This window comes from Schistocerca serialis, chromosome 1, assembly GCF_023864345.2.
Source record: "Schistocerca serialis cubense isolate TAMUIC-IGC-003099 chromosome 1, iqSchSeri2.2, whole genome shotgun sequence".
Taxonomy (NCBI): Eukaryota; Metazoa; Arthropoda; class Insecta; order Orthoptera; family Acrididae; genus Schistocerca; species Schistocerca serialis.
The window spans coordinates 175,340,003-175,363,920 of NC_064638.1; the positions used below are offsets into that span (position 1 = coordinate 175,340,003).

The 23,918-nt window shown below is 38.1% G+C and overlaps 2 protein-coding genes across 7 annotated transcripts in view; one reads left to right on the top strand and one right to left on the bottom strand.

Annotated features, from left to right (window-relative positions):
• Positions 1 to 9,217, top strand: part of LOC126465172 (intraflagellar transport protein 20 homolog) — a 109,256-nt gene extending 100,039 nt beyond the window's left edge. Inside the window, exon 3 of the mRNA XM_050096286.1 lies at positions 9,088 to 9,217. Coding sequence (XP_049952243.1) covers positions 9,088 to 9,204 — 117 coding nt within the window. The 3' untranslated portion in view covers positions 9,205 to 9,217. The remainder of the gene's footprint in view (positions 1 to 9,087) is intronic.
• Positions 9,218 to 9,884: 667 nt separating this feature from the next.
• Positions 9,885 to 23,918, bottom strand: part of LOC126465105 (probable protein phosphatase CG10417) — a 100,379-nt gene continuing 86,345 nt past the window's right edge. For all 6 annotated transcript variants that reach the window (XM_050096281.1, XM_050096280.1, XM_050096283.1 and 3 more), the window contains 3 exons: positions 21,409 to 21,643; positions 13,723 to 13,943; positions 9,885 to 10,082 (listed from right to left, as the gene is read on the bottom strand). In XM_050096281.1, coding sequence (XP_049952238.1) covers positions 9,891 to 10,082; positions 13,723 to 13,943; positions 21,409 to 21,643 — 648 coding nt within the window. In that variant the 3' untranslated portion in view covers positions 9,885 to 9,890. The remainder of the gene's footprint in view (positions 10,083 to 13,722; positions 13,944 to 21,408; positions 21,644 to 23,918) is intronic.

Consider the following 23,918-nt stretch of genomic DNA (forward strand, 5'->3'; position numbering starts at 1 on the left):
AGATGGTAGAGTTTTGTCAGGACTGGCTCTCCCAAGGCTGTCAGTAGTTCTAATGGAATGTTGTCTACTCCCGGAGCTTTTTTGCGACTCAGGTCTTTCAGTGCTCTGTCAAACTCTTCACGCAGTATCATATCTCCCATTTCATCTTCATCCTCTTCCATTTCCATAATATTGTCCTCAAGAACATTGCCCTTGTATAGACCCTCTATATACTCCTTCCACCTTTCTGCTTTCCCTTCTTTGCTTAGAACTGGGTTTCCATCTGAGCTCTTGATATTCATACAAGTGGCTCTCTTTTCTCCAAAGGGCTCTTTAATTTTCCTGTAGGCAGTATCTATCTTACCCCTAGTGAGATAAGCCTCTACATCCTTACACTTGTCCTCTAGCCATTCCTCCTTAGCCATTTTGCTGTTCCTGCTGATCTCATTTTTCAGACATTTGCACTGCCTTTCGCCTGCTTCATTTATTGCATTTTTATATTTTCTCCTTTCATCAATTAAATTCAATATTTCTTCTGTTACCCAAGGATGTCTACTAGCCCTCGTCTTTTTATCTACTTGCTCCTCTGCTGCCTTCCCCACTTCATCTCTCAAAGCTACCCATTCTTCTTCTACTGTATTTCTTTCCCCCATTCCTGTCAATTGTTCCCTTATGCTCTCCCTGAAACTCTGTACAACCTCTGGTTCCAATATCCTTAACATCGGTTTGTTGCAGGATTCTCGAACATATTCTCAGTTCGAATATAATGAATTTCCTTGAGACAGAGAAGTTGATGTCGATGCATCTGCACGGCTTTAGAAAGCATCGCTTCTTCGAAACGCATCTCGCCCTTTTTTCACATGATATCTTGCGAACCGTGGATGAAGGGTATCAGACGGATGCCATATTCCTAGACTTCCAGAAAGCATTTGACTCAGTGCCCCACTGCAGTCTCCTAACTAAGGTACAAGCATATGGGATTGGTTCCCAAATATGTGAGTGGCTCAAAGACTTCTTAAGTGCCAGCCGGTGTGGCCGAGAAGTTCTAGGCGCTTCAGTCTGGAACCGCGCGACCGCTATGGTCACAGGTTCGAATCCTGCCTCGGGCATGGATGTGTGTGATGTCCTTAGGTTGGTTAAGTTTAAATAGTTCTAAGTTCTAGGGGACTGATGACCTCAGATGTTAAGTCCCATAGTGCACAGAGCCATTTGAACCTCAAGTAATAGAACCCAGTACGTTGCCCTTGATGGTGAGTGTTCATCGGAGGTGAGGGTATCATCTGGACTGCCCCAGGGAAGTGTGGTAGGTCTGCTGTTGTTTTCTATCTACATAAATGATCTTTTGGATAGGGTGGATAGCAATGTGCGGCTGTTTGGTGATGATGCCGTGGTGTACGGGAAGGTATCATCGTTGAGTGACTGTAGGAGGATACAAGATGACTTGGACAGGATTTGTGATTGGTGTAAAGAATGGCAGCTAACTCTAAATATAGATAAATGTAAATTAATGCAGATGAATAGGAAAAAGAATCCCGTAATGTTTGAATACTCCATTAGTAGTGTAGTGCTTGACACAGCCATGTCGATTAAATATTTGGGCGTAACATTGCAGAGCGATATGAAGTGGGACAAGCATGTAATGGCAGTTGTGGGGAAGGCGGATAGTCGTCTTCGGTTCATTGGTAGAATTTTGGGAAGATGTGGTTAATCTGTAAAGGAGACCGCTTAAAAAACACTAATACGACCTGTTCTTGAGTACTGCTCGAGCGTTTGGGATCCCTATCAGGTCGGATTGAGGGAGGACATAGAGGCAATTCAGAGGCGGGTTGCTATATTTGTTACTGGTAGGTTTTATCATCACATAAGTGTTACGGAAATGCTTCAGGAACTCGGGTGGGAGTCTCTAGAGGAAAGGAGGTGTTCTTTTCGTGAATCGCTACTGAGGAAATTTAGAGAACCAGCATTTGAGGCTGACTGCAGTACAATTTTACTGCCGCCAACTTATATTTCACGGAAAGACCACAAAGATAAGATAAGAGAGATTAGGGCTCGTACTGAGGCATATAGGTAGTCATTTTTCCCTCGTTCTGTTTGGGAGTGGAACAGGGAGAGAAGATGCTAGTTGCGGTACAAGGTACCCTCCGCCACGCACCGTATTGGTGGATTGCGGAGTATGTATATAGATGTAGATGTGTGATAAGACTGCTCTTTTTCTATATACACACAAACAATCTAATGGATAGTGTGAGTAGCAATCTGTGACTGTTTGCTGATGACACTATTGTACAGGAAAGTGTCATCATTTAGTCACTGTAAGAGGAAGCAGCATAAACTGAACAAACTTCAGAAAAGTCTAGCTTAATGTAGATGAATACAACAAACAATCCTGTAATGTTTGAACACGGGATTAGTAGTGTGCTGCTTGACGTAGTCACATTGATTACATATCTAGGCATACTGTTACAAAGCAGTAAGAAATGGTGTGAGCATCTATGGTCAATAGTATGGAAGGTGAATGGTCTACTTCAGTTTATTGAGAGAATTAAAAAAAAAAAAGCTATTGAGAAAATTTAGAAAACTTGATATTTGTAGCTGATCACAGAACAATTGCATTGGCAGCAATGCACATTTCACTTAAGACCACAGAGACAAGATAAGAGAAATCGATTTGTATGGAGGCATATAGAGTGTTGGTTTTTCCCCCCTCACTCCATTTGCATTGGATCAGGAAAGGGAATGACTAGTCCTACCATCCGCTGTATGATGGATTGCAGAGTAGGGATTGCAGGGTAGTTGTGGAATGCTTCACCTACTGTCCTTTTGACCACCAAACAAATTTCATTTAGCCCCTCTATATCTACAGCCCTATGCTTTGTTTTACACACATTGTGGAGTAGTCACTGTTTATTTATAAGCTATCTTTACAAGACTATTTGCCATGGAGGGTCCATCCCATCATGAACTACATCTCCTATGTTGCTAAACTTCAGCCTATTATCAGAGCTAAAGGTTCCAGTTCTTTCTCAAGATATGACACTACATGCTCAGTGAAGTGGGTAATGTTACAGTAATATTTCTACTTTTTTTAATTGCCCTTTGTACTTTGCTAATGATTATAGTATCAACTGCCTCATTGTCACAGAAACATAGGTGCAAGGTGTACATCCTCAAAGACAAATGGTCTATTTGTTGCCATTAGATCTAACATTCCCATCACAAGTGGGCTTCTGAACTATTTATTATACCTGGAAGCAGTTTTCATTTGAAGCACTTTATATTGTTTCACAGGGTGTCCCATTTAACCCACAAATCACAGAATGATTGTTATGCCAGTCAATTGTGGGATGTTGGTTGGTTGGTTTGGGGGAAGAGACCAAACAGGGAGGCCATCGGTCTCGGGAAGGACGGAGAAGGAAGTCGGCCGTGCCCTTTCAAAGGAACCATCCCGGCATTTGCCTGGAGTGATTTAGGGAAATCACGGAAAACCTAAATCAGGATGGTCGGACGCGGGATTGAACCGTCGTCCTCCCGAATAATTGTGGGATGATTACCCTTTCAGTGATGACTGTGATTTGTGAATGTGTGTATTAGGAGGTTAGCAGGCTTGAGTTTTTTCCTTAACTTTCAGTTACATCTAGGGAATGAGCCTGGTGGTTGAACAAAGGACCCAAATGTATGAGGGGTAATCAAAAAGTAAGGAGACAAACTGACACAGAAAAAGGTGTATTTTTAAAAATGAGACCTTTACTACTATTCCACGTAATCTGAACACCCTTAACATGTGTTCTAATGATGCACTAGTTTTTTTCTTATACCTGATGCAAATAAGTCTTTCTTATTGTTTGATCAACTTTCCCACAAATTTTTTGACTGTAGCTGTACTGTTTTGCACATAATGCCTCCTCAAGTGGACCAAACAAATGAAAATCTGAGGGAGCCAAATCCTGGAGGATCATGTAATATCTCCAACCCCATTATTTTTTTTTCCTCGATGCTTTCTTGGATAAGGTGGACGATTGGGGAATATGTGTTATTAGGTAGCAATATCACACCTTTTCTTTGAGATGTGCAACGTTTCTCTCACTGCTGGCTTTACTTATGTCATTAGCTTGTCTAATTACTAGGCACTGTGTATTGTATGCTGATTGTCTGAATAACCACAAAGGATGGTCAACATGATTTTCAGCTGATACTTGTTCTGAATTTATTTCGAACAGGTGATCTTTCATTATATGCTTTGTCTTTTGGGTTCTGGTTCAAAGTGGTGATATGAAAATGATTACCTTACCTATCATAGTGTTTTAAAGTCTGTACACAATTTCAGTCATGTTTCCTTTATGTTAACTGTTTCAGACCTACCTTGCATTTGTTTTGCTGTACTTGAGCTTGTTACTGATAACATTAAGAACTGTGCCAACATTTACTGCAACTGTTTTTGCTGTATGTTCAACTAAATAACAAGTCTACCAGTTTTTGAACGATTTTCGCAGTTCATACAATTTTGACCATACTGTAAAGGAAAGATTTTAGCAGGTTTTTCACATTCAGAAAGCAAAAAACGAATCACTGAATGTTGCTCAACTATTGTTAAATGCAATGTTTAGCTGACAAACAAAACAATTTCTGTTTGTCAGCTCTTCCCATTGATGCCAACCAAAACCATGAAAGTACAAAACAACTACTACAAACTTTCATTTCTACATCAATTAGTTTCTAATTATTGAATGTCCTCCTAATATGACAATAATGCTGAGTCATGCCCAAATGATCTTGCATGCAGATTCGTTTTTCTCTCTGTGGATTTACGTTTTTTGTCTGATATGATGAATATCTCCAGCACCATTAGACGGTCATTACAATATCTCTCAGTTTCAGGTTATCTGCCTTATGTACCCTAGTATGAGGTGAGCTCCAACCTGCATTTTAGGAGCATTTCAAACTTTAGTATCAGTTGGTTCCGCAGTTGATTTTAACAGTCTCATTTGTGATTAGTATTTCTCCTCGACAGAGCCAGCTGACCACAATCAGTTTCACGGACTATGCTGTAGATTGTGGACTTCTAACAGCAAGGCTGGTTTTCTCAAACTTCTACTCAAGTTGATGGAATAACTGAAATAACATCTGAGCTTAGATGAGACATGTCATATGTTCCAACTTATGCTACAATCTGTAGCTGATAGGACCATGCTCCATCAATGGCTGCCTCTTCAACATATCAGAGCTGCTGCACACATGCACAATGTGATCCATCTTATGCTTTGCTGCCATTTTATGAAGGGGTAGCATTACTTACCATACATTTGGACTGCTGATTATGAACAGAGTTTTACACTTTTGTGCTTGTTTCCCAGCAAATGTGAAGTGTGTATCACTGGCTTAATTTCAGTGTGAGACAGCACCTAAAATATGTTGGTAGAGGGGTAGCTCGATTTCTCCCTGGTCCCTGCCCCCTACGCCTACCAGTGACTACATGCCACCCCTTTATTTCCTTGAGAGAAGACAGCATCCACAGGAAAGGAATTGTACACGAAGTACCTTTGGTATCCGCAGGTAAGTGACACGATAGTTTCCCCTCACACACACTTACAGCAGCTTTCAACAGCAATCAGGTCAGTTGCTTGCAGTCATCTTGTGCCCAAGGACAGCATCCGTAGTGGGGCCGTGTTCCGAGTGGTGCCATGTTTCCGAGAGCATTCAACAATTAGGTCCGAACTTCAAGTTAATTTCGTTTATTTTATTTTTAATTTCAAAATCCGTTACACTATGAGGATTACAAGTTCTTTTTAAGAACTGTGGGGTCACCACCCAATCACTTACATGGTACATGTTTTGTTCACAGTGTCAATTGCCAATTTTTGCTTGATGCCAAACTGATTATGTGGAGATGGTTGCGTGCTGCCCGAGTCAATATGGCCGTTTCAGTTGCCTCCCAAAAGGCAGTGTGCAATTCTGTTGCATTCTCCTTGGCACACCTCTGAGCTAGAATTTATTGGTAGCTGGCTTGCCTGATCGAGGGCAGCCGTTAGGAGGCATGTCTTCAGTATCCTGTGTCCCACAACAGCAGTTACAAGTTTAAATGGCATCACTGCGTGTGTGCCTCTCATCACATCTGACATATCACTAAACAGCCAAGCCAGGTTTACTTTTCCCTCTATTACACGTGGCTGTATGTAGCGAATTACTGTGGTTAAAAGAGTACTCAGAAAGAGATATGCGAATCAGGGATGATGAAAAAACTTTTTGGACAGTTTATTTTACTTAATGCTCATCTCATTTTGGTGTTATTTTAATTTGTATGAATAAGATTTCCAACCATGCCATGACTTTCATGTCTTTCTGAATACTCTATCACAGCAAATCACTATGTACAGTCTCCAGTGTAATGGAGGTAAAAGAACACCTACATTCTCAAGGCAAATTAGTAGAATGCAGTGTCTCCAATCAAACTGCACTATGAAAAGGTTGAAAGGGTGGTGAACAATGTAGCAGTTTCCATGTGCAATTATGCAGTATTTGAAACTGAGGAAAATTTTGTGATAACCCAGTTTGAAGATAAATGCTGGTAGGTACAAGCATGTGGCAATATCAGAAAAAAACAGTGTCAGATTTTGAATTACAAAAACTAATAAATTTATTATTTACCTTCTCCTGTCTACCCTTCATTTGTGTGGAAATTAGTTACCTATACATCTGATCCATTGGGATTTACTTTCTTAGTGTTCTAATGCCTCTATTGATCAAGAATGCAGATTTATAGTGTCAAAACTAGGAACAAATTTTTCTTTAAATTGCAGGTACTTTGTAATTTCCTGTTTTATGTTTGTAAAGCAATTTACGGAACATTAACTAGTCCAAGACAGAGATTCGAAGTTTGAGAAATCACAATTCATCCCTCACCCACTATTACATCAAAAGGGAAAAAAACTTTCAAAAAATGTGTAATAGAAATTTGAGTATTCAGAAGTATAAAAATCACAGTTCCTTGCTATGAAGTCTCACCTTTTTCTTTTATCTTCATCCTTTGTTGGGCTTCCTTTTTCCTGCCCTCTCTCGAAAAGTGGTTCAGTTTATAGTAATTCCATACTGGCTTCCCTGTGCGTACCTGTTACTGTTTCGTTACTTACAGATCAAGTCTGTATGCAGGCACCATCTATACTGCTTCTAATGGATGTCAAGCTTGTCTGCATCAGTAATTAAATGCCCCCGCCCCCCCTTTTTTTGAGAATACTTTCTAACTTTATATTATGACAGTCAACTGTAGCTCCCAGTACTAACAAATAAAGTGCACATTTTTAGACATAGCTCCACGTGGGCCTCTTGAGTTGGTCAGTTACTACGTAACTTTCAGATGCATTTGGTTGTGTATAGAAATTTCACATACGGACATTCTCAAGGGACCTATCCCACCTGATAGTACTATTTATTAGTGCTCTATGGTGACTGGCCAGAAAACTGACAAACCAGCTAACACCTGCAAGAGTACTCTGTGCACTTGGAATTTAGACGAAGCTTGTTGTGGTCGTCTTAGTGGCACGAGCTCAAACTTTCATCAACGGCTGTCAACAAAAAGCGTCACTGCTGGACAGTCTGGCAGTGTCTTACCGAAAATTAGCAGACACTGTCATTCACCTCAATGACATGAAAATCTCACCTTAGGGTTTATTGAGACAGACCAAGAAGAAAATTAAAAATAGAAATCAATAGTCCAAAAGCAAAGCTAAGACTAATTCCTTGCCTCTCAATTTGTTCAGTTATATTTTATTTTCAGCTGATTATGATGCTGCTTTTTATTTTTATACAAACTCCGAATATTTTTGTGCTCAGTATTATTTTAAAGTACTAATTGTTTGTTTTGCATCAACAGCAACTAGTTAGAGCATTGATAGACAGGGTAATGGTGTAGTGGTCATCTGATTGAATGAAACTAGTAGCAGATTCCGATATTAAGCCAGTACAAAAATTCAAGAAAGAAAAAAAATGGTTATAGTATTATATTCACAGGTTTTACCACTTTCTTTTGACTGTATTGTTTATTTAATTATAACCTAGGTTTTGGTCTTTTACGCAATTTTCGAGTGATTGAATTGATGTCTTGAAAATGGCCTGAAAAGCCGAAACCTAGGTCGTAATTGAGAACAATATTGTCAAATGGCGGTGTGTTCATGTAAAAGTAGTTGTACGACTGTTCAGGGGAGGGTGCACTCCGATATTTCACTGATTACTGGCATCTGTCACAAACATTATGCCAACTTTTGGAAATTGTCCAAAGGCACTTCACATATTGTGAAAAGAAACCATGTGTACTATATGGCTATGGTGCACATATTAAGAAATTGCTGTTCTTACTCTAACAGGCTACTTTTACGTGAAAATTTGTGTTTATACACTATTGTGTCATTTCGAATTTGTGATATCAACTGTTGGGATGCTTGTCTTAGCACTGGCACAGCTTCTCTCAACAGACACAATTTATCACACACAGTAAAAAAGAAACTGGAAATGAAACAATGGAAATTCAGGATGGAATCTAACAATATTCTGGAAAGGATAGTTGCTACTCACCAGATAGCGGAGATGCTGAGTCACAGACAGGCAAAACATAAAAGACTGTAGGAAAGGTGAAACCAGAGACTGTCGTCATGTATGTGAGTTGCGTTTGTGTGTTTCTGACAAAGGTCTTGTTGGCTGAAAGCTAACTTTCCAACAGTCTTTTTGTTGGCGCCTGTCTATGACTCCTCATCTCCACTATCTGGTGAGTAGCAACTATCCTTTTTATAATAAACTATACTGGGGTTAATAAACTGTGTCCAGTACATGCATGTTCTCTTAAATTTTGCGTCTGAAAGACATGGCAAAGGCTAGCCAGAAGATTTTAATTTTTCTTTTTGATTAGGCAGTAGTTGAAAGGAATAAAGGGGCAGTTCTACTACTTGTTAATACTACAAATATTTTTTAGTGCATAAGCAACTACCATCACTGGTGTTAATATTAATGGCTAGCAAAATTAGTGGCACCATTCCTTTTTATTTTTGATATATAAAAATATAATGTTTAACAGTTATGTGCATGTACACAGTTAATGCAGCAAAAGGTACTTAAATGTTACAGGCGCTAATAATCGAGAAATCCACAGAACTGGAACGGCTTCGAATACAGCATCAGTCATTACAGAAAACTGAACAAGAGCAAGAAGACATAATTGAAAATCTGGTACTGAATCACTGATTTTGAAATACTTGTGTTGTTCTTGTTAGCTAAGAAACAAATGAAAGTTGTGAATACAATGTGACATCACTGTGGTGCATTTTCAGATCAATTATCACTTAACATTATTTCACAGAAAAGTCACTACATTATGAATGTGTAACAGGTCCCTCTCATTGTTCAAATACTGTACTAGTGTGCAAAGAAGTACTGTTTTTCCAAAAATACTGGAAGTACAATTACAGTAAAAATGATGAAATTTTCTCAAAGTAAAAAGTCTTATTGAAAAATATATTAAAATGACAAATAAGATAAAATGAACCATTTCTAACTATGTTATCCAATAAAACTGGACATATACTGTCTTGGGGTGTACCTTCTACAACTATCCCAAGTCTGATATTTGAACATAAATATTGTACATACTGATGTCAATTTCACAATATATGTGCAACTTGAGGCAGAGAACTGAAATCTTCACATAGCTTGGACAGAAACGTGCTGTCAAGTATGTATATCTCAAGTACATCACTAATCAAACAAAGAATCCTTAATATGATTACTCCTCTTCAAATAAAAATGAACATGTCTCTCAATTCCTTCAGAAAAGCAGTGACCATCACTTGTCTTTAGCACTGTGAATCTGAAGACTCAGCTGTGTACCTGAGATTTCGCAAGATAAACAACTTTAAGACTTAACATACAATTCACACGGTTGACACTTCTTCAGTTTTTGGACGCTTCACGGATTCTTCCTCAGGTCTTGGTGATAAACAGCGTTTTCCTGATTTTTCATTGCTGGAAGCATCTGCTGATAAAAACTGGACAATAACAGCAGTCATGTTGTCACATCCAGTTCCATCACCAACTGTACTTGGTGCCAAACAGTGATCAAACAGCTGAAAGGTAAAGAAAGCACATTACAAACCAGTAATTATTTGATGACATGGTGTGGCAAAGTTTACTGCTAATATTGGAAGTAGACATCTGAAAAGTTCAAGGGATTTACCAATCTGAACTAAGCGTTAAATTCACATCTGTAAAATATAAATTCACAACAGTTTCATATACTATTAATTCAGGTAATTGTTATACTAAAAGGTTGCTACTAACACATTACAAAAGACTCTACTGCAATAAATATGTGTATATGTGTATCTCTGTTCTACCTGGACTTCCCATTACTTTATTTGTATCACCCCCCCCCCCCCCTCCCGTAAAATTACACTAAAAAAAAATCAGCAATTTTTTCATCCGGGAGAAAATCAGGAAAACCACAGTAATTTTTAAGAATTCCAGGAATTTTTCATTGTTTTAGTTTTCAGTTAAATTTTTGTAATTTTGACTAGTAAGAATTGACACTAACAAAGAATATTACTGTATCCTGCTACTGCAGCAATGAAACACAAACGAGAGAAAAATAAACCAAACCTAAACAAAACTTAAGTTGGAAAGGAAATGCGCCATTTACAACAACAAAACACTGTGCACATACAAGTGTCTGCCAACAGCAAAATGTTTCAAAGGCCTAAGGACGAAGAGTATGGAATACTTCGTAACAACAAACTGCTTCCGAGGAGCATGACATCACAACTGTTTACATTAGGTTCTTCTGAGCAGTTGCCAGTGGACTCGTGCACAGTTGAGTCGCACATACGCTATAGCTTCTCCTGCTTCTGGCTACTTTATTTTAAGGTGTGGCTGTTAGTTATATCGGCAGTAGCAACAGACATGTGCTACCAGAAATTTTTCTGACGCGCCCAAACTGCCAAATTCATGCTTGCACAAAACGGTTCTAGTTACAGAGGGAAGGGGGTAGTTTTCATGTGACCTGTGTTTATGTCAAGTCATTTTGCTGTTTCCACTTTGTTTACAACTTGTGTCAAATGAATCCAAATGGCCAAGAGCTATCAAGTGAATTAAAATACATTTACATAGTTACGGAAGGCTAAAATATGTTATTAGTTTGTTTTCTTATTTCCATGTTTTTGGCAGTCAAAGCATTAATCGCCTTACAGAACAGTGAAGTTAGTTTTGTCGGTTTGCTAAAGAAATTTGCTTCTGTGGAAAAGATTTATAAAAGTCAATCAGTTTATTTGAAACAAAGTGTTTCATCCCACACTGTTTGCTAGTTTCAACTGTTTGCGGAATTTCAAGCACACATTTTCATCTTCTAGCACATATGGCTTTATCCCGTAGTAAAGAACCAAACATGTGATAATACAGTGGTTTTAACATGTTGGGGCCTACTTCATTGTGAATCTTGACATACGAATGTGCACTTTAAGCCGAATTATGCGTTTTAGTATGGTTTATGAAATTCTGATGTCCTGTTTCTTTTATGATAAAACATAAGATTTCTTAATGCTTTATACATAGGAACATACAGGCTTCCTAAGTCATTGCAGCTGCACACACTACATGATGCTTATTTTCTGGCAACTGCTGAAATGAACCTATTTCTAGGAGGTAGCACAAAAATATGGTTTGAAAAGTGTTACTTTCAAAGTAAATATCTTTTTACGCAAGAAGAATTGTCGATGAATTTCTTAAATCGCAGAGCGCGTGACTCATTTAAAACTTAACACTTTGAGAACCAGCCACTTTGAGTCCAGAAAACTGGACATTAATGTCATCATTAAAATTTTGCTGACATTTGTGTCATGTGTCTTTGCATGTCACACGCTAAAAAAGACCATTTCTACTAGTGAAAGCTTAGCTTTCCTTGTAGCTTATTATTCTTAAGAGACCAATATTATATGAGAAAGCTTAGCTTTTCTTGTAGCTACACCATGTATATTAATTTAAACCATGAACTTTTTCTTTTTGTGTGTTCACGTTACTTAACGATGATGTGCCTGACTACATCACATGCCCTATGCTCTGAATATCTGCTCTCATTGGCTGGCGGGATCATGTGACGTGAGCTATGATTGGCTTACAAAATTGCATGGTAAGCTTGATTTCAAAGTTTTGGAAGCTAACGTGCTGCTTTTGGAGCAATTTGAATATATACTTCTGTAATATGAAAATATGCAGCATACATGTTGCTGCACGTCAAAGGTGTTTCAAAAATGCGTTTTTTTTTTCCCCTTTAAAAGAGAGAGAGAGAGAGAGAGAGAGAGAGAGAGAGAGAGAGAACTGGTTGATAAGTTTTACAGTTTCGAGGGAAAACACTCAACTTACGAATTGTAAATCTGCGCATGGATTATATCAGTTGTACAACAGTCAAAACATAGTTAAATACAACCATATTGTTACTTTCTAGATGAAGAATATTGAGTGGCTAATGCTGGATCGATAGAAAGAAAGTTCAGATGTGTTTATATTGAACTTCTGATTAGTGGATGAGTTCTGTAACAAAGAGGAAGATAAGGAGAATGGAAAGGTGACAAATACCAATTAATTGCAATGTCTTGAACTTCAGCCTTTTCTTCAGAGCAACTATTCCTCATTGATTAACAACAGGGGCCGGGGTACTGACCAGCCTGGATGTGGTTTTTAGATAGCTTTCCATATCCACCTCGATAAACACTGGATGGTCTACTTGCTCTGTCTGAGGACTATGCATTAACACTTTGAAAAATGAAGTCACATTTGACCATATAACTATCCTACACACAGAGGACACAGAGATTCAGCTATAAAAAAAATGTCTTGACCCCACCTTATTAATTGCCTACGTCTACACCTACATATACACTCCGCAAGCTACAGTGCGTGACGGAGGATACTTTGTACCACTACTAGTCATTTAGTTCCCTGTTCCACTCGAAAATTGAGTTAGGGGAAAAAATGAATGTCTATAAGCCTCCATATAAGTTGATTTTCTCGTTCTTCATGGTCTTTACCTGCCATGTCCATCGGCAGTAGTAGAATCTTTGCGCACTAGTGCTGCTTGAAAACTACATCTCCTTCCCTCAAGGGGTTCACATTTGAGATCTCAAAGCACCTCCATAATACCTGTGTGTTGTTTGAGCTTACCAGTGTATATGGGTATGGCTGGTTCCTGCAAAATTGGAGACATAACATACAAGTCCTGACCTGGTGTTGCCTCAATAAAAGGCACCAGGATGGAAGACGTCAACCTTTGGTTGTACTTCCCTCAAAGTTATGCTAGTATTTGATGACAGGATGGACAATGACTTCCTTCATGAGAAATTGGGAACTTTACTAAAATTTGCCATCCTGTCCTCTTAGAAGTTTGCGCACCTGTGCACCCCTTTTACTCCATTCCCAAGCCCCAATACAATACCTGCAGATGATTGAGTGTTTCAGTCAAGATTAAGTTATCTGATGAGCCATATCAAAACTTCCACACTCAATCAGCATTTTCACTACCACTCCAAAAGAGTATTAATGCATACATAAATTATGATTATTTGCTACTTAGAAACCACTTAATTTTGCTTAACTTTTGTTTCTATTTCCACAGTGAGGTTCATGAGGAAATAAAAAGTTTGTACAAACTGCAAACTCTCCGCATCATTTAAGACTAAAAAGAAGTTAAAATGAAAGCAACTTTAGTCATCATGTTACCTCTTCACATATATGTGATAGTTTTTCTGGATTTTCTAGTATACGAGGGCGTACAAAATCCACAACATCTTGGCTTGACATAAAGTTCCATATGCCGTCACATGCCAAAACCATAAATTCATCTTCTTTGGGGTCTATCATGAGTGTTCTCACATCTGGTAGTGCAGTTATCATCTGTTCCTCAGGTGGAAGCTTCTCTGCTTGTTTGTATGCATGATCACCTGTTGAAGTTCAAAATTTATTAATGGCAAAGTATTTGTATTTCCAAAAATAATATGCAATACTTACAGCATCCTGAAACTGCAAAAAAATGTTGTGATTCTTTCACAGCTGTGGATTTGCAAATAGTGTGAATACAAATGAAAGAAAAAGAGTCTGTAATTCTTAGTCTTAACTGGCAAAAAAGAAGGTCCATGTGTCAAACTTGTTATTGCGATCTGTGGTATGGGGTGGACTGTTAAGAAATTCCTACTACATTGTTTTGTGCCTTCAATATTGAAGAAATGCCCAAATTGTGAAACATCCAGGTCTGTTAAACACAGCAGAGCAGACTTTGCTGCATGGTACTCCATGTTACTGGCTACATCTTATTTGCACCTGTCTCAGTTATTTTATTTGCACCTGTCTCAGTTATTCCCTACAAAGATGCTGAATATTAATAACTTTTAACTGGACTGGAACTCAACCTTGGATCCCTGTATTTAGCAGGCAGTGCACTTCTAAATATGCCATCTGAGCACATCTCACTAGGAATGCATCACACAGTCTGCGCATCTGATATGTGGAAAATTATGGCACAACAGAGGAGGACTAATAAGATGTAATGAGAAGAAGCATGAACTGAAACCAATGAAGGGTGTAAGAGTTTAAAACCTAAAAAGCAAATCTACTGCAATCCTTGCTCAGAAAGTTCAGTAAATTCAGACATGTATGTTGTCTAATGCCAGAAAGGGGTAGGTGTTAAAAATGCAAATTCAGTGCACACAGTCACAGAAAAAGATCATGAAACACTTCTGTCACATTGTGTTTACAGATAGCTACTAACAAGGAAAACTCCGCATCACACCCCCGTCACATTTAGTTGTCAGAAGCCCAGTGGACAGCCCATCAACTGAACACAGATAAAGCATGAAAACAGGAAGAAGGTGTACTGAACTGTGGAAAAAAAGAAAATAGAAACAATGAATGGTCCACGGACAAGAAATGCAATATACAGCAACCTCTAAGAGGAATGGTGTCGTGGTTATGTGGTCATGGTGTTGGATTGCCACACAGGCGTGCCGTGTTCAAACCTCTCTTGTGCCAATTTCCCCCCTCCTCCCCCTCTGTTTGATGTATTCAAATTTGTGTCTGTGCCATCGTGTCATGTCCTTCTGCAACAGCGAGGTGTAAGGAAGGAACGTATAATGACAGTTGATTCTGCAAACTACTCTATTAGCAGCCTAAAGGAAGTGGCTTTCAAATGGTAATTGCAAATGTTTGATCTCAAGGTGACAAGTCAACTGAGTCCTCCACCGAAAGACATGTCTGGTGTGTGGCATTAGTGACAGTATGTGTATCGTATCTGATAGGCACCTCTTACCAACGCACCTAATTTGTATGCCTGGTGAGTGAGTGAGATATGCCTCCTTGCTCAATTTAGGTGTCTGTATGAATGTGAATGTGAGCACTTACAAGGAAATGATGAAAATATTATAGTTTGTCACATAAGCTGCAACAAATGAACACAACAGTTTCACAGTCACACAGTTTCTCTGTGCTCTGTCAAAACACATGTTTGGAAGTTTTGACTAATACCTTTGTTGTAACAGTTCACACCAGTTTGTTGTTTTCATTTCAGTGATATGTCTATGTGGTATCTCGCCTGCTCTCACTATTCACCACATTTACTTGCGATGGTAACATTCTTACTACAACACTCATATTCTATAACCAATGTAGAACTGGCAAAACTACAGAAAGGAAACAACCATTTCAATGTTGTGAAAAACAAATAAATAAATGGCACAAGGGAGGTTTGAACATGGCTGTCTGATTTACAGTCCAACAACATGACCACTGAACCATGATGCTTAATATTTTAATTGTTGACCTTGGATCATTCACAGTTTCTATTTTACTTTCTTTTTTCGCAGTTCGGTACACCTTCTTACTGTTTTCATGCTTGATCTGTATTCAGTTTTTGACAGGTTATCCACTGGACCATCTTACCACTAAAGCTGAAGGGATTGCAATGGGGAGTTTCTCTTGTAAGAGCAACAAATTATTTCTTATTAATTTCACACTTGTCCCTTGTCTCCCAACTCCCCCCCCCCCCCCCCCTTCTTCCACCCACATACACCTTGAAGGTTCTCTTACGGAAAAAAAAAACTGGAAAACAGTGGCAACCCAGTCTGGCTTCACACAGGCAGCATTCAGTATTTTGTTTGTGGGCCACTGTGTAAAGTTATGAATAAATTTTAAGAGGCCATCACATAAAGTAACATACGCAAGAATGGCTGAAGTCACACAAATAAAAGAAAAAAACTGCATGATGCACATGCTTAGTTCATATTACAGCTCTCCATACTGTGATGCATTGTTGAGACTCATTGTTGCTGCAATTCTTTGTTGTGGACTCCCTGGCAGACTTCTTTGCCATGCCACATAAGGAATAAGGTCCACATTTAGGCTCAGTTCCAGGAAAATGGATGTCACTAATTGATTCAACTGTAGGTTGAGCCATCTGCTGTGCTGCTGAAAGAACAAGCCGTATGTAGACAAGGCAAAGTGTCTGAAGCAGTTTTTTGAAAAACATTTTCCTTGTAGCATATAAAGAGCACATTTTAGATTCGCAAGTTTTTTAACTATGTGGTTGTTCTCAAATAATTCCAGGAAACTATTGGTTAAAAAGGTTGATTATTTCAAATTGTAAGGCTCACATCAGAGCCTGATGATACCTTTATGGTATTGGTCATATTTATTACAATTCTTCAAAGCTGAGTAACTAACTGCCCATTGTTCAAATAATTTGCAGTGAATTAAGTGTGCAAATTGCGATTGCTAATCGGAGAGAAGCAGCAATTGGTTGTCTGAAATTGCAGTCATATCTCAAAATGTGTTATCTCCATACTGAGAGGTGATTGCTAGATTAAGAGGTAGAGTGAAAATAAGTAACCCAGCTGTGGTTTGCTCCCATAACCTTTTCATTTCCAGGCACATGCTCTACTGCTAGACCACCACACCACATGCAAATCTGGTCCCGCTGTGTACTTGAGGCAGTTCACTAGGGGGCAATGGCATTTTCACAACTTAATTTGAATTCATCATAATTAAGAAAACTTTTAAGTACTTATAAATTATATACAAAAACATTCCTCATGATTCAGTATATTTATTAGTCAAAATCATTAAATTCCCTACAACAGTTCCTGAGACTAGCCTTCATATACAGACGATACCAACAAGTGACTTCAATTTACATATACAGGGTTGTTAGAAACAGCCTGAAAAATCTTGTGAGAGTGTTGCAGGGTAGGTTGTGCTGAAAAATAATTGTTAATAAAAAACTATGTTGCTTCTGACCAACCTATATATATATAGACTGTGTGTAATTGAATCATTTACTAAAAATCATTATCACATCTTTTATTTATATATTTCCCCATTCCAGTTTCTTGGCAGCTTTGCATGATGTCTGAATGATGCTGTACTGTAGAAGGCTTCATTAATATTCCAATTTTATGTTTTCTTGTGTACACAAGTAGCTTTAAACCTCATTTCAAAACTATCCCGATACCTATCACTTGATATTAATATGGGGTGTGTCCACCCTGTGCCTTTACAATGGCTTCAGGTCTGCTGGGGACACTTTCAATAAAGTGACCCTGTCTTGACGAATGGAAACCCATTCTTCCCGAAGCTTGTAAGTTGACATTATAACTAATCCCAATGGGGTTGCATTGGGTTCAGGTTGGGACTCTAGGCATGCCTGCCCTTTCATTTCATGAATGTTGTTATCCACAAACCACTGCCTCACAGGTGCTGCTTTGTGAAAGCTGCAGCTGTGCTGATAGAATCAATCACCACCTCTGAATTGTTCCTTTGCTGTACACAGCACGAAATGCTTTAAGATGTTTTCATATAATTTTGCATTTAACATGTTATTAAGCGCAATAAAGGGACCAATCATAACTACGCAAAACTCCCTGCTACTGTAACATCACCACCTCCTTACTTTACTGCTGGCACTACGTATGATGCCAGCTAGCATTCTCCAGTCCTACACCATACCCAAACCCTTCCATTGGACCGCCAGTGGGTCTAGTGCAATTCATCACTGCAGATCCTTCGTTTCCAGTCATCCACTGTCCATTGCCATCACATTTTACACCACTTCATGCGTCACTCGGCACTGGCTGTAAAAATGTTTGGCTTATGAAGAGCTGCTTGGCCACTGTACCCCATTCTTTTTAACTCCCTGTACACAGTTATTGCTACCTGAATCACTGGTAGAAATTTGGAACTCTAGTTATTCCTTCCACTGATTCTGTACTATTTTTTTTTTTCCAAACCAACCTTCGCAATGTTCAACCATCACAACATCAGTCGTATTTACGGTTGCTCCTTCGTGTTTCCACTTCACAGTCACATCATCAACAGTTCACTCTGCCACCTTTAGAAGGGTTGAAATGTCCCTGATGGATTTGTTACTCAGGTGTTATCCAATGATTAGTCCATGTCCGAAGTTATGGAGCTCTGACTGACTCAATTCTGCTGTTACTTCTCAAATAACACTTAACTCCCTTGCCTGCTTTTATACTGGTGCGTCCACCTCTCGACTTCCACGTTACACAGAGGTGTCCAGATACTTTTGACATGTTGTGTGTAGTAGTGATGCTTGCATGAACCATTTAGATTTTGTTTTTAAATAATGAAAATTACACGGGATTCAAGAAGAATGGCTACTGTTAATTGAAACACACTGGCAAAGTACTGTGTGAGGTGATACCTACACAGACCAGATACACTTAAATACTCTACATAATATGTTTCAGACTGGCAAGTTGGAGACTTATATAAACAAAGAATAAATACTGAACAAAATAGTAAAAGCGTTTAAATATTTCTGTAATTCAATACACGAACCAAGAACACAGATAATAATGAAAATAATTAGTTTCCAGAAGTAATACCAGATTAGGTACACAAAGCCACTCAAGAAATGAAGAAAGGAAAGCAGTTTGAGGTAAAGTGAGACAGGAACTTGCAAAAATTGTTCACAAAATGTCCCAACAGAAAGACAATACCCAAAAGTGTAAAAATTTCACTTCACAAGAAAAACAGATAGGACTTAAACTACAGGCCTATCACCCTGCTATCCATAATGGACAAGCCAGTCACTACAATAAGAGTAAAAAAAACAACACTGGATTTTTTTAATCAGACAAAGGAATGACCAGTTGCAAGTTGCAATTGAAATTTTAAAACAATTTGAATTATAACTCTCTGATTCTTAGATTTTGAAAAAGCCTTTGACTCCATTTCAACAACGTGTGTACTGACAGCCCTTGAGAAAAGTAATTGACCCAATCTGTTAGTGTGTTGAGAAGTATCTATATTAATGCTACAGCTCACATTAGACCTCGTGAGCACGGTGAGAATCTCAGAAATTGACAAGCTAGGCTGGGATATTCCAGACCACAAAAGCTATTCTCAGAAATTTTAAACGACATGTTTAGTTTCTAAAACCTGGAAATCATAGTAGTTAATGGAATGCATCATGACCACCTTAGCTTTCATGATGTTTTATGTCCATACTTCATAACTTTGGCAAGGAAAGGAAAAACTATTTACCTAGGTCAAGTAATCCAAAATGTTGAACCAGATCATGTTCCTCTTCAATGTCTTATTATATTAGTGGACAATATCCTCATCACCTATATACAGTTGCCCTTTTTATACTTAAAGACCATTGGACTTGTGTTACAATATTTTTAAAGACCTATATTGGGAAAGCACAAATGATACACCCTGCCAGATTTGTACCAAAGTTATTTATTTTCTGAGTTTCACCAAAAACAATGGCATTATACTTCCTTACCACCTTCAACCTTTTCTCCACACTTACACTCATTTGTCTACACCCTTACTTGCAATAGGTGCAATGCTGTCAGCCTGGGTACTTAAGGCCTGTGTCTCCCTTCTAATCTTTCATGTTACACCTCTTTCCTTCTTGATAGAGAAACTAATAGTCCTGAAAGCTAGACTTGGTGTTTTCACTTTTAATCATGTAGGGCTATACCATAATATTTCTGGTCAGCAGGAACCACTGCTTTATGACACCAATTTCCTAATAAACAATGTCACACACACGTCAGACAAAAACCTGGAAACAATACCTTTTTTTGCAATGGACAACTTTATTTTGGCAGAAGTGATGTATAGTTGCACCTCAATGTTTTTAACAAAATGATCACTTACTACTTTTATCTGACAATTCCAAATCGATTGATATCATAATTTGTCTTTGAGCAAGTAACTGCAACTCAATACACATTTTCTTTAAAGACAGATCTAGTACTGGATTCTCAGGACTCTAGGCATAATAAGTTTCAAAGCAAAACTTAGGAGTTCTTCAGCTTTAATTAATACAAAAGAAAATGAGTGAATAGGGTACTCATCATGAATTTGCACTTTTAATATGCATAGAGATGAAGAGATTTATTCCCACTACACCAGGTAAGTCATCTGGCTATGTGAAGCCAGGGCAGGTTGCTAGTGTATTATCTATAAATAGGACAACATTAGCGAAGTTAAGAGTTTCATATGAGGCAGTAACAAGATATTTGTAGAATAAATGAAACACTTAACTTCGCTAATGTTGTCCTGTTTATAAATAAAATCACGCACGCACGCACGCACGCACGCACGCACGCACGCACACACACACACACACACACACACACACACACACACACACACGCACACCAGAGAGAGAGAGAGAGAGAGAGAGAGAGAGAGAGAGAGAGAGAGAGAGAGAGAGAGAGAGACTAACCTGGGCTATTTATGGATAAAGAAGGAAAATTATCCAGAACCAGAACTTAACATCTCTGTAGTCCTGTCTTATTGAGCCTAGCTTGATCCAGGACACTGTATAATCCTTGGAGAGTACAGTTTCTTCTAATGTATTTCTCTTTTGTCATATGAATTACCTGACTTCTAATAGCTACCTTTTACTAGGGTACATGATTGTAATAAGACTTAATACAGGAACATTATCTGACTGTACAGGGCTGTACAGTAAGTAATGTACAAATTATCCAAATGATTTTACTTTTTAAAAATTACTCAGTTACTCCAAATAATACTTTGCAAATACTGAGAAGAACTGTGTCACTTCCACAAGATATGTAGTGTAGAACACAAGTGAAGACCCAAGTATCAATTGTGTTTAGACTTTGCCCAAGTTTCTATTCAGCACTGTGCTTGGTCTATTTACATTCTCACAATGTTTAATTCATTTGTACAAGTTTACTGTGCTTTCATAAAATTCCAATTCTGCAGCTTCCTGAGAATTATATTCAATCCTTAGATATCAGCAGCATATATAACATGTTCTTTTTAAACACAAACATATTCAAATTCTTGAAAAGAAAATAATATGTAGATATTTCTGGCACACACGAAAAAAATTCAAAATATTACCTATAGCCCGTGATAGATTCAAGCCACCATTAACTCTTCCATCAGTAGTAACTTTTCCGCCTGCTTTCTCTATCCTTTCCAATTCACATTCATCTTCTGGCTTGTGGTCTAAACTCATTTCAACAGCTTGCCCATTACGACAAACTACACATCGAGAGTCTCCTGCATTAGCTACATAGAGTTCTTGCCCTTTCAGCAGAGCCACAACTGCAGTACATCCACTATCCGATCCCGGCTGTAATTAAAAAGAAGACACACACACAAGTCATTAATCCTAGATAACTTTGTACACTAAAGGCATACAAGTTTTAAAATCTCTCTACATTGTGAAACTTGCAACTAATTAATGTGTGGTAACATTTTCACAGCCATTACATTCACATACTGAAAAATCAATATGGCTGTATGTGTGTTACTCTCAGCTGTGCAGCAGATTTTATTTATGGTACAAATAGTGTAGCTGAGGAGATTCTTAATTTCGTAATATAATCTACACTTGAACTCATTTCTGTTGTATGCAATTTTGTAACACTGAAGTATTAAATAAGTTGATACTAAGCACTTCACTCCTTTCCAAGTAAAATTTAGCTCTCTAATGAGAAACAATATTAATTTATAGTTGCCAACAATCTTCTACATGTTGATGACTGTTCATAAAATTTTCTGCAGTCCAAGTAGGATTTTCTAATGTAATATCAACATATGTGTTAAGAGGACATAATACAATTCCCCACTAAGTGTCTGAGAAGAAAGTAAAATTTAAAGAGTTTTATCAATATCAAAGACTGCATAGAAGATGTGCATACTTCGAAAGTGTGGGGTTTTTCTGGAATATGTAATGTGATATTCATGTTGTGGTTTTGAAAAACTGTTATTGCTATAGCCCAATATTTTTGCACAGTTGCAGATGACACTATTCAAACTGTACATATTGTCCTCTGCAAATACACTATTTCTATGATATGTTCAACATAGTCTATTTAACACCTGCACATCTGTTTTTCAAATGCCAAACAGTTTTGGTCATTTTTGGAACTATTGGCCTTTCCTCAGTAACTACAAGTTTGTTATGCCCAGAGGATAGATTTACTGCTGTTGTGTTATATCAATAAGCTGAAATAAAGTTTGAATCCAACATCTTGATATAGCCTGCAACATATCACTAACAAACTTCCTAGTAATAGACCATTTCAGCTTGATACTAATTTAATAATATTCAACTGACACTGGACAGAGTGCCAGAGCAGACAGAAGAAAGTTGTTTCTCATAAACAAATAAGGTCTTTCACTTTGATAAATTTTTGGAAAGACACCTTATCTATTTGATTACCAGCTCATTGCTCCCCAACATTTCCAAAGTAATCTAACTGTATTACAAACATTAGGTGATCCCGAGAACTCCTGAGTGGAGTGGAAACAATGGAAGGAGTAAAGGTAAACATTTACGAAGCAGTAAACAGGTGTGCATGTACACACACGTATGAAATCTTGCTTCTGTGCCTGTCTACCACTCAATAAATAAACTATAATGGATGATTTACTGGCTCTAACAATACTATTCAAGCATTACTGTTACATTGTGTGTACCTAGACTGGCGTCTGTCACTGAGTCAAGATACAATTCGACAACTGTCAACAATCTTTTACAGAACAGAACAACCTAACACGCAAATCCAGTTAGCTCTACTGATTGAGTAGAATTTAAGCTATGACACAAATTATATAGAAGATCTGCCTTTCATGATGTGTTTTACCATGTGTGTACCAAGTCAATCATGAAACACTGAGAGAAAGCTATGACGATTTTGTTTAATAGATCAGGAACTAGCATTTAGGTAAGTAATTTCCTGTGAGAGCGAGAGAGAGCACCAGGAAACATTTTCAATCCACTCCATCCACTCAAAACATAAGATTAGTGTAATTAAATGTTTGCAGATACATGAATGACAGCCAAACTAAACATGCTACTTCTGCAGCTGGTTGTCATAGCATATGTCACATGTAATACATATCGACATAGTAACTCACACTCCATCATGACTTTACAGATGCATTGTGTCATTTAAACAACAACAACAACGACAACAACAATTATTATTATTAATTCTAAACACAATTGGAAAGCCCCTGGAAATGATAAAATAGCAAATTTCTGGCTAAAGAAGTTCACCTAAACACATTCACATGTAACTAAATTATTTAACAAATGTAATTGTTGGGTTCAAATTAATGATTTGGATATAATAGAGGGAAACATTCCACGTGGGAAAAATATATCTAAAAACAAAGATGATGTGACTTACCAAACGAAAGCGCTGGCAGGTCGAAAGAGACACAAACATACACACAAAATTCAAGCTTTCGCAACCAACGGTTGCTTCATCAGGAAAGAGGGAAGGAGAGGGAAAGAGGGAAGGAGAGGGAAAGAGGAAAGGATGTGGGTTTTAAGGGAGAGGGTAAGGAGTCATTCCAATTCCTGGGATTGGAATGACTCCTTACCCTCTCCCTTA